Here is a 12,265-nt window from a genome sequence, read left to right on the forward strand (position 1 = left end):
CTGGCCCAATGGCTTATTTTCTCCAGGCGCTTCCCGATGTGGTTACAAGTCTAGACATGAATATAGCCAACTTTACCCAAGCGGACGATTTTAACACACATCTTGATGGTAATAATAGCAGTGCCTTGAAGAATCTTCTCCAAGATCTTGCTTCTCTGTAGCTCGCTTAATTGACAGTGGGCTCCACTCATGTGACAGGGCACACCGTCGACCTAGTTTTCAGTAATATTCCTAATTTAAAGGTATCACAACCTTTGTCAACCGCATGCTCAGACCACCACCTGATCCCTATCACTTTGTGCTCCTTCCTTTCTTCAAGCCCCCTATCTCAGGCCATGTGCAGGATCACGCTGATCTTGAGGAGTGAAAAACCGCCCTCTATAACTCCAGACTTGATTTAGTGACCAGATTACTGCAGCTGTCTAAATTCACTGAGTGGGTCAAAACTCTCTACTTCAGGTCATCCCGGCGACTTGGCACCAATGTGTCCAAAATTGTAAAAGATCTCCGTGGTTCAATTTCTACTCTCTGTCTCTCAAAAAGGAGTGCAACTGTCTAAAGAGAAAGTCCTGTTAAGTAAACAGTAGTATAGGAAGGAAATCAGGAACTATCATTCCGAAATTAGAATTTCCCAAGCCATCAACTACACTGAAAAAATAGACAAATCTTCCAGTTCACCAAAAGAAACCTTTCAGGTCCTGAAATCTCTCACTGAGCTGAGATTGAATAGTTCTCTTCTGGAAGCAGCTGTGGAACATTATAGGCTAATTTCTTCTAAAACCTTAAAAGTCCTGGGTATTTATTTGTTCATTCTTTCCTGACAGGCCAAAGCTGCCCGATGTTCCATCAGTGAGGAGACTCTCAGCCTTAAACCGGGCCTGTCCGCTTTTCCTGACATTACAGTTTGTCATCCCTCTGAGCTTTTCAGCACGAGTAAGCCTACGCCCCCAACCCCCCACCGGACCTGCCCGCTTTACGCATCTTGGAACAAGGGTCCGAGATCACCTTCCCTGTCATGCTGGATCTATTAAACCTGTCTTTAACCAGTGGTTTGATTCTGATGATAGCCCTGGTCAAGTTTACTTTTGGGCTAAAATGTTAACCTGTACTTATGTAAAATGGACCACGCAATTAATTGTTTGATTCTGTAATCAGATTTGACTTATTGTCACTCAATTAATTGTGTTCTTTTGCTGAATTAATGGCAGCCTGGCTGTATAGTTTATATCAGCATTTCCTGTGTTTCTCTTAAATTGCGTTTTAATTAAAATTCCTTTTTTGACTGACAACCAGCAACTTGTAATATACTTTTTATAAAATTCTGTGGTGATTGGTTTGATATTAGGGATTACATAACCACTATTGTTTCTTTTGTGTGTTTGTGTTTCTTTTGGGTGTGTTTGGGTGTTAGGTTTACTGTTTTATTATACATGTGGTTTATTCCATTTATGTAGCCTTGCCCCTTGCCGTTGATGCTATCCCAAGTGAACCATAGTCATTTGACCATATATAATTACCCTAATTTTCAGGGTTATTGGGTTGACTCCGTAAAATGATTTTATTAAGACAATTCTTGTAACTCCCCTGCCTGGTTGCAGAACGACCCTGCTTTCTTCCTACAATAATTATATCTCTCGGTTTGTTGTGGGTTCAGTACCTGCTTCAAACTGGATTTTAGTGTTACATGTAGTCGGACACAAGGATTACCATAGTCAAGGCCACTGCAATTGTGCGATTCTGTTACTCTCTTCTCATAAGTATAGATTTACTCCATTTGTGATATAATTCATCATCTGCTGCATAATCTGCATATTAAAAAAATGTTTCTAGCTCTAACGGATCAACAGTTAGTAAAAACGTGGGAATATATGTTTGCGCACAGTCAAAGGCCCTTCGTAAAGGTTAACTGGCCATCTTCAAGTTGCTTACTTCTCCATTGATTTGTTACACTGGTGCTGAGGTGAAAATATTTCCCAGACAGTAGTACAATGTGTAATAATGACAAAATATTGAAGTAATATTATCAAAACTTGTGGCACATTCTGCCGCATAATTTTGCCTTTTCTTGCCTCATTATTCTAGTGGCCCTGACCATAGTACAACCCCCCCGTCCCCACCTCCACACACACACAGTCTGAGCCCATGCTGAGTAGGGCTGATGACTTTATCTTGGATTTGGCCTGACACAGTGCAGTTTGGGGCTGTTTCCATTAAGGCAAAACTACTGCAAAAGTAGGTAAGTCGGGGCCTAAGAACATTTATCCCATTGGGTTGGGAGGGGTCAGGAGTCATTCCCACCCACTAGTTAATGCCAGGCATAAATGTGGCATTTCCAGGCACCCACTTCAGAACACTTTCTGGACCTGTGGAAGATCACAAGAGGACTGGACTTGCTGTCTGTTATCTGAGAGGAGCCCTAAAGGACTGGTCCTGCTCCCTCTTGTACCCAGGACAAAGAAGTGGACTCCAAAGATCAGTTGGCTGACCTCCTGTACGGCTACAGGGAAAAACAAGCAGGAAGAGGCCTTTTCCTGGAAGTACCCAGCTGACCAATGGTAACTGGAACTAGGCTGCACGCTGCTGTTGGCCTTTGCATGACACTCTGTGAGACTCTAAGTACTTCCCTTTAATCCCCAGGGCCTTAAAAGTAAAGTGTACTCCTGTGGTTGGTTGGCACTTAAAAGACTAGGTCAGAAGGTAAAATCCTGGACCAGGACAAACTTTGTTAGTCCATCCGATCTGTGCTGCATAATGGTCATCCTCAAATTCTGCCCAAGTCCCGGGCTACTGAAGCCTTTGACCATCATTGGTTCTTTTTGCTTTTTGGCACTATTCCTACTTACATTTTTAGAATGTCATAGTCTAGGTGCCCTTAAAGGATTTTTGATATTTTGGTGTAATTTTGTTCATTAAAGTTTACACTAGTTTTCTAATTGAATTTGTTATTTTTATTCTCTTGCATTTTAACTTTATTACTGCTTTGACACTCCATAATTTCTTCTCACATTGCCTTCAGCTAAACCTGTCTGCTCTACGCCATAGCTACTTAAGGGTTAGTTTAGTGACTTTGAAGGTTCACCCTGCAAGTACTGTGATTATTCCTTGTAGTGAGTAGTTACCCACTCCAGTTAATAATCCAGTTTCTTAAAAAAAGTCTGTACTTTCGAAAATTGCCTATGATAATCACTCAAAGTGCCTATGGCAAATGTTTAAAAGTTTATTTACGGTTAAAAATGATGCACAAGATGTCAGTGTAGATGGGTATCACACTTGCATATATCTAATACACTGTATTTACTTTCCAGGTGTCAAATGAAGAATTTTGAGTGCCAAACGGAAAAACCATACTCTTTTTACAGTAAACATCAAATATGTCTTCGGCTACTGCCAGATTGAACAAGTCGCCAGTTCTTCCTCCTATTCTCAGTGAAGGGGACCGAACCTTTCTAAAGAGCATTGAGAAATACATAGCAGAAGAAACAACACAACTTGAGTGCAGTGGGGAGACGGACTTTGAAAACATCTTTGTAATTTACAGAAATGCATTTGACAAGGTACTGGCTATTTCAAACCTTCACCAACCTTCTCTCCTGTGAGGACAGCAGAAACTACTTACTGTGAATCTTGAAAATCATATTGCATGCTGGCACTCTTTTTTTGATGGTTTTGTTGTATCACAAAAAAAAATGCATAAAACCTCTAAAAATACATATGCATCAAGGTCTTATATATTGGCATGTGTGTATATAGTTATACATAATTCAATTAGTGATAGCAAATGAATTAAGGGTTCAGGGTCACTTTCGAGTGAAATGGCGATTCAGGTTTTCTAATAAGCTTGACACCAAGTTTGTCATGGCACGTTTTTTGCAGATATGTTTAGGGGAAACATAACATAGAGGTGTGCCAAAAAAGAAGCATTTTCCTTTTTACCTCCGTTATGAAGTTTTGCTTTCCTCTAGAGCAAAACCTACTGAATGGAATCATACCAAACTTGCCATGAATCTAAAACTTTACTCATTATTATAGGATCTAATTGTGTTTTTTTGCAAATCTGTTCAGTGTTTTTTTTTTTTTTTTAGATGTTTTGATGACAAACAAGTAATAGGCGATTTTGAAGTTTTAAATTGTACAGATAGGTTGCCCATTTGTTGCTGGACAGTCCTGGGTCTGAGAAAGGTTTGAGAAGCAAATTTAGGAAAGATGCATTTTTCCTCTCACATAATGCGAGACCTGCGGCCCCTCGGAAGGTTTGGCACCAATTAAAGATTGTTGGTACGATGGCCATTACTAAATTTCAAGCGCTGAACCCTTTGTTTGAAAAATGTGTCTGGGAGGATGTGTGGGGGTTGAGGTTCATAAGGGACAGAGAAAGGCACTCCCAAAAAGGCCCTTTTTTCATTGCAGTATTTATGAACCCCCTGCTATCTTTTATTTACTTTTCATTTAATTATTTGCAAATTCCGAAACTTCTGTGTGATTAAACTTTGTCAAATACCAATCATAGTGACCATTATGGACACAAAGATGCCCTGGAATTGCACTCAACACCGGCTGCCCACTGCCAAAGGCGGTGTTCAGTGGTGTTTTTTCTGCAGAAGAGGCAGATGCAGTATAATAAAAAAACAAAAATTCACTGAACAAAATCATGTTCAAAAACAAGTTATGACTTTGCTCAGAAGGTTAACGTTAACCAAAGTTAACATGTTTAAAAAAAAAACTCTGAAATGCATTGAAAAACTACAGTTAAAGTGACACAGCAGTTATGGTTGTCAGCCAGAAAAGGAATTCATCAATTCTGATAGCTGCACTTGCTTATCTCATACCCGGTGTACTGCTCATGTTGTCACAGTATGACGTCACAGACGATTTCACAAATGACATACTTGATGACATCATGAGTGACAAACCACCTCACCATTGTTATAATCAATGAGACAAGAATGTCCGGCCTAGGAAGTCTTGCTTTTAACCAACAAGATAAAACTTCAATACAAGACTTTTAGGCATGATGTTAGTGTTTTTAAAATATTTTTTATTGATATTTTATATTCATGAGAATTAACTAAATAATAAGGCATTACAACAGTGATGAAGTTCAACAGCACACCCTCAAATCACCTCATCTTGTATGTATCAGAAACTAAAGTATCATCCAACTACAGCTTAATAGTGCATTCATGTGACATATAACCCTTCTTGCCTTTGTACCACCCTTTAATTTGTTGTGTCTGATGACGCCATAATAGCAGATCCATGGTCTGCACATGTTATCTGTTTTTTTGGGAAAGCTACATGTTCTCTTCACAGCTGTGCACAGGTTCATGTTCATGCACCACAAGTCTATCGGAGCCACAGCCCTGCTTTTGTGCTATATCAACTTCACATGGCCAAACCCATGCTCAAGAAAAGAGAAAAGCTAATTGCATCTTTGCAATGTCTGCTCATCCTAGATTGCCAGCCACGTTTTTTGGGTGAAAAGTTAATAGAATCCTCTAGAACTGACCTCCTAGAGATTTGTTACTTTTTCTCTGAAAATCTGAATCTTAAAGCATTGCCAGGCTGTATTTTTTTAAAACTTTATTTTGATTGTTTGCTGTATAACAAGGCAACAAAAACATTACAAACATGAGTACAATCACCAGTAGATAGTAATAGGAACATCACCACAGTCCACGTCTGAAGTCCTGCTGCAACGATTCAATAGCTAGTAGAGATTAATAAGGGGCAATAGAGCTCAGTGGGGTGAGAGTGTAGTAGGTAACTGCAGTATGAGTTGTAGCCCCGACAGAGAAAGGAAGGGTTGAAACTGTCCCAGGCATTAGTCATCCAACTCCTCAGTAGAACTGTCTGCATTGGCCCCACAGACGAGGAGGGCCAAGGAGGCTGTGTGCTGGTAAATTGAATCAGTCTCACGTGATTCTTCTGTGTGTTGAGGGGGCAGGGTCAAGTGATAATTTCGAAGTGGTTGCCATATGTCCTTGGGTCGGGAGGATGGTGGCTGTAGTGCTGCATAAGTTTTACTAGTGGTCTCACAATAAGACATGTCACGCAGCCATGCGGACGTGGTAAGATTTTATTGCTGCTCCAGCATCTGTTGCGTCACAAGGAGGAAGGCCAATGCAACAAAACGTTGAATAGACTGTGGTAATGGCCTAACATAACCAAATAACACTAGAAGTGGCTAGGAGTGAGCAGATGTCCTGTCATTTGTGTGAGGATGGTATGCACTGAGTCCTAGAATGCGCAGATTGGAGAGCAGATCCAGGCTAAATGAACAAAGTCAGCGTACGTGGCTGAGCATTTTGGACAGGAATGCGGTCGGGATGGGTCTAGTTTGGCAAACTGTTGCAGTGTTACATAAGTGCGGTAGAGGTATTTGTAGTGTAATAGTTTGTGCCTCTGATTGTTCGAGATAAATTTGGTCTGTGCACAGCAATAGTACCATTGTTTATCTGACAGAGGATACCCCAAGTCGCGCTCCCTTGCAGATCTAGATTTCTCTACCCCATGGGTCTTAACTTGAGAGAGGTACTGTAGACTCGAGATATCAGGTGCATGCTGTCAGGGGCCACAATAATTAGCGAGAGTGGAGGGAATTCAATTACTTCATTTGGGTAAGTAGGCAGCATAGTGTGTAGGTTGTTGTGTAAATGATGTAGGATAAAACTATCTAGGTACGTTGCAGTGTGTCCCTCATTCATCGTTTCAACCGTTTTCAGTGTGGCCTCACTAAAGAGGTCACCTATTGTATGTAGTTGATGGGCCATCAGTACTCTCTGGGCTAACCGCTCCAGTATAAGCAAGAGCAATGGATTCCCCAATAGGGGAAGGTAGGGGGAGTACAACATGTCATGGCTTAGATAGCGGCACATCCTGAACCATGCCCATCATGTGGTAGAAAGTGTCCGGATTTCAGCTGGGGTCCTGGGAAGGCCTTGTGGCCAAAGCACAGAGAGAGAAAAGGGAAGAGCCTGCGAATGCTCAGGTTTAAGATATTGAAGTCGGGCGTCTAGGTGGTACCAGAAATGTCAAAGTGTGCCTGGGCTACTAAATAATAGAGACAAAAGTCAGGAATCGAAAAACCTCTCCGCTTGTACGGCAGAGTCAATATGTCCCATCACACCCGAGGGTGCTGGCCAGCCCAAATGAACGTCGTAAGCAGGCTGTGAAGAGTATCAAAAAAGGTATTGTATAGCTGGAATCACAATGTTGAAAAATAAATATAAAAAGCAGTTAAGGACCACCATTTTAATAATAGCTATCATACCTGCCATGGAAAGGGGGACTTTAATCCAGCCTCTATCTGAGAGGTAAGATGTCAATTGCTTGGTCGTTGTTTATGTGGACCACCTCAGCACTATTTTTGTGCAGTGGGTCTTCGCACCATTGCAGTGGATAGTCAAGGGAGCAGGGAATAGTTGCATTAGTTAATGGAAACAGTGCCTATTTGCTCCTGATGATGGCCAGACCAGAGAAGGCGCCAAATTGTATCACTTCCCTAATGGGGGAGGGAGGTCATGGAGGAGTTTCGGACAAAAAGAAGAATGTCATCAGCGTATAGGGAAGCTAAAAGAGGGTCTCTGTGAAATCGTAATCCCCAGTCTAGGTGGTGTTCCTGGAAATAGTGCACCAGTGGATCCATAGCTATAATAAACTGCAATGGAGACAGCGGGCATCCCTGACGCATGCCACGCGTAAGAGAAAAGGGTTCTGAGAGGGTGCTTTTTATGCACAGCTTTGCAGTAGGGGCTGAACAAAGCAACCTAATCAAGTCTCTGAATCCCTTTGGTATTTACCAGCTTTGCTATGGTGGCATGGAGGAAAGTCAGTTCAAGAGAATCAAATGCTTTTTTTAGCATTCAAGAGCACTGCCGCCACTGGTATGTTTGGAGAGATCTGAATAATCACCGCAAAAATTGCATATAGATTAATCAATGTTGAACAATGAGGAACATAAGTTTGTCCATAAGGAGAGACAGGTGGGTAGCGACAATCTTGACTGATATCTTACTATTGTGATTGAGCAGTGACAATGGCCTATAGGAGGCATATGCCACACCATGGCAATGTCCGTTAGATAGTTCGCCAGATTCGCAGTAGGCGGGTCAACCCGAGTAGTGTATAACTGACGATAGTATGTTGTGAACTCAGAGACAATGGCCACATTGGACATATTCACGGTGCCGTCTGCACAGTGTAAGGCCGTAATGTACAAGGTCTGATTACCGAGGGTGCGGGAGACGAGCAAGTGTTCGCCCAGGTCTCTCCCTCGGCCCGTACCGGTGGGCCCTTGCATATTTACCGAGATGAGCGGCCTCCCGTGCAGCCAGGCTGTTAAACTTCTGCAACAACTCAGATCGTGCAATCATGGATGTGTTTTCAGCCTGCATGCACGTCTGGCAATCAATATCTGTAAGCTGCTTCTCCACTTTGGCAAGATCCGCCCAAAGAGTTCGGAGCACACCAGCATGCTTGGCTACACGAATACCTCTTATGTAAGCATTGAAGCCTTCCCACAATGTGGAATGGTGCTGAACTAATCCAGTGTTCAATGCAAAGTAACCAATAATAGCATCCCTAATCTCAGCACATAACATTTTGTCGTGTAGTGCATTAACTGGGAAACGCCAGGTCATGGATACAAGCATGGTAGACGGTATATTGAGTGTGGCCACAACAGGGGAGTGGTCTGACAGGGTGTGGGGGAGATGGAAAATATCAGTTAGCCATAGAAGTATAGAGGGGGGAAGGTACCATTGCTCTATACATGTCCATGTGTTGTGCGGTGACAAGTAAAATTTGAAATCGGAGGCATGTGGGTGGCGGGTGTGCCACACATCTGATAGTTGGAAAGTGTCAAAGAGGCCCGTTAGTACGCGAACAGTGTGTGGTTGGGTTACTCCAATGGAGCCTGTAGTGTCCAACTAGGCATCGCAGGCAATATTAAAGTCTCCACCCAGGATAATATGATTTTGGCACCATGTGGTCTCTGGAGGTTAGAGAAAAAGTACCGGGAATCCATATTTGGAGCGTAAACATTAGCTAAGAATACCAGCATCCCTGCCAGGTCTCCCTCTACCAATAAGTAGCGCCCCTCTGGATCAGAATCAACAGTGCGGTATTGGAAAGGAGATACTCTTATGGATTAATATAGATACCTCGCGGGAATAGGAGCTATAACATGCAAAATATTGGTGTTGGCCCCAATGTGCAGCATAGGAGTGGACATGGCGAGGAGCTATGTGCGTTTCCTGGAGAAATGCCAACTTTATGCAGTTTCGATGAAGGTACAAGAGTACCAGCTTCCTTTTTTTAGGGTTGTTAAGGCCCCTAATGTTTCAAGTCACTCGTGTGATTATTGCTTAATAAATATGTGCAATGTGGCGAAATATAGTGATCATGAAGAATGTAGACCAGCTAGGTGAGTTAGATAGTCAGATAGACTGCGGAGTGGAAAAAGCGTTTTTTTCTTCTGTGATAGTACATAACCTAAACAATCCAACCTAAATCCCCCAACCACACCGGTGAATACAATCCCCAGTGAATCCCTAACAACAGGAACACTCCAAAACAAGTAACTATATTGGTATACATCACTGGGTTGCGGCAACAATCCAAGGTGGGGAAAGTGTCCATAGTTGAAGAGTGTTAAACACAGCATATAAGAGCAGATAATATGCTTAAATAGATCGTTAATATCATAGGGCGGTATCATCAGTCCAGTCCCCTAAAACATGCTTTTCGTCAGCTTCATTGAAATGGAAGAATCAGCTCGAGGGGCCGCCATCCGAAGTCCGAGCATCAGTTGACAGAGGCGGTGACACAGGGGCAGGTTCCACAGAGTTTGGCCCACTATGAATCGGCCTCCCCAGTTGACGTGGTTTGCAAAAGGATGCCACCTCAGTAGGCGAGGTGAAGATGTGATGCTTGCCCTCCAGTTCAATGCGTAGTCGTGCTGGGTTTAACATGGCATATGGAATTTTGTTTTGCTGGGTTTAACATGGCACATCAAATTTTGTTTTTCTGAAGTCTCGCCTTGACGACTGCATATTTGCGAGATGCATCCTGGACCAGCTATGTAAAGTCTGGGAATATGGAAATGGACATCTCCTGATAACGCAAGGGCCCTTTTTCACGGGCCAGCCTCAGAGTAGTATCCCAGTCTCAAAAGTTCAGGCGTCTAGCATTTGTGGGGCCCCTTGGGACAGGCCGCTGGCTTTACGATCTTTGTGCCCTCTCGACAACAAAGGTGTTGGTGAATGCCTCCCTACCAGATAGTTCCACAAGGAGTTTTTCCAGAAATCTGTCCACTTGGCCACCCCTGTAATGCGCACGTATTGTCACATGGCTCTGCCTCTAGTTCTTCGTTTTTGGAGGCTACCACTTTCAGAAGGTGTTCTACCCTTTGCAGGCGTTTTTGGGTGCCAACATAGCCATTTTCCATGTCTGAGATCTGGCGCTCTGCTCCATCCATTCTAGCAGCTTGGCGGTCAATGCGTTCGTTCATACGTCTTAGCCTTGCGTTCAGGGTGTTGAAGCGGGAGCCTGAAATCCCGCCTGGAGCTCTGCCATAATTACCACTGTACCTTCTGGGAGAGGGGCAGAGGTAGCACTGCGCTCTGAGTCTGCCGGTGTAGGGCCTTCCATAGGGGCCTTCTTAGGGGTCTTATTACTGTAAAATGACAGGTGTTTCTGCCTGGGGTCACCCCATCCCACGTCTTGTCACTGTGCAGGCACACCAGGTATTTGTGTGGCCTTCTGTGCCAAATCTAGTGTGCCAAGCGTAGCAGGTAACTGATCAGTATATCTTATTTTCAATATTGGTAAAATGCGGCTCTACAATAGTTAGGTATGTAGCTGGAGGGTGGAATAGACTCTGAGGTGTGCTATGTGGTCAGCATGGACAGTTGATGCAGGCTGACACTCCGGTGGGCCAAGTGGAGAAATAAGGGGGCCAAAACTCACCGCTGTTATTCTGGTCCTGGCCGCAGAACAGTCATGAGGCAAGGCAAGGCTTCACAGGGAGCCCGGGTCAGAGTTCAAAGATTAAATGTCCCAGTGGCACCAACTTCAGGCCAGGCATGATCCGATTGGCAGTGCCTCCCGCTAGGGGCCACCTGGCAGAGACACAATCTGCACCAGTCCAGGCTCTGGAGCGGCATCCCACTATTTCAGTGCCTGCCGGCAGCCGACACCCAACCAGCCGATCCACCTCGTCCGGTCTGGGCAGTCAAGAAGCCCAGGGGGGCTCCTGCCTCACCAACATGCGCTGTGCGGGCAGAGGCACCTCCAGTGTGAGACAGCGAAGGTCGGGAGGCACACCACCCATGGCCTGCCCAGCCGCCACCGCCCCGCCCTCAGGCTCACCTACGGCCCATTACCCTGCGGGTCCTCCGAGGGCCGCGCCAGGCAGGCACCACACGCCACAGCTGGGCCTTCCCGTCCCACTCGTCGATGGCATCATTGGCAGGTCCCCCAGCGGTCTGGAGGAGAAGCTCACGGCAGTTTTGGCCCCACCTCATCCATGTAGCTTCTGCTTGCAGGGATATAGGGTAGAATTCCCTGGAGCGTCACGACCGCACTGCCATTACGGTCAGTGGTTAGGCCACACCCTGCCACGTATAATAGAAGGTGCCACCTTGCCCTTCACTTCAGAGGCTCCTGAAGTTCTGGTAACCTTCAGGCTTCAGCAACTGTGTCCTAGTGTAATAGACCTTGTGGAAAATCTTCAGGTGGACCAGTCTGAAATCAGCCAGTAGTGCCACCTCCTTAATATACATATGCACCTGTTCCCATTCTAAGCACTCCATTTGACCCAAGTTATGCTTCTATTTTTGTTTCAAATAAGCACACATGTTGTGGGAATTATTGAGTAAAATCTTATCTATCAGCAATAGTGTTGTTTTATGTTGATGCCTACCAGACGGTGCAGCTGTCTGCTTGACCAGACTTCTTGGGACATTCTGAAAGCTTCCCTGGAAATACATTCCGCCCATTGCTTACCATGGGCTTTGTGGTTTGTAACTCACATTTTCTTACTTTCTGTTTGCCGGCTTCATTTGTTTCAGGCAGTCCAGCATGTCTTTGTCCCTCCTGTGAAGCATAGTCTTTCTACACGTCTCTGAGTCGCTCCCTGTATTCTCCCACAAGTGCTCACTTATGGTAAACAAGTCTTTAAAGTTTGTTATCATCTTGTCACATTTTGCACCTCGTTCAGATACTGAGGTGAAATGTCAGGCTGTGTCTTCCAGGGAGCTTAGTG

The 12,265-nt window shown here is 44.3% G+C and overlaps 1 protein-coding gene across 1 annotated transcript in view; it reads left to right on the plus strand.

Moving 5' to 3' along the window:
* Positions 1–12,265, plus strand: part of CLHC1 (clathrin heavy chain linker domain containing 1) — a 379,985-nt gene that overhangs the window by 101,868 nt on the left and 265,852 nt on the right. Inside the window, 1 exon segment of the mRNA XM_069236548.1 lies at positions 3,306–3,554. Coding sequence (XP_069092649.1) covers positions 3,372–3,554 — 183 coding nt within the window. The 5' untranslated portion in view covers positions 3,306–3,371.

This window comes from Pleurodeles waltl, chromosome 5 (assembly GCF_031143425.1).
Source record: "Pleurodeles waltl isolate 20211129_DDA chromosome 5, aPleWal1.hap1.20221129, whole genome shotgun sequence".
Lineage (NCBI taxonomy): Eukaryota > Metazoa > Chordata > Amphibia > Caudata > Salamandridae > Pleurodeles > Pleurodeles waltl.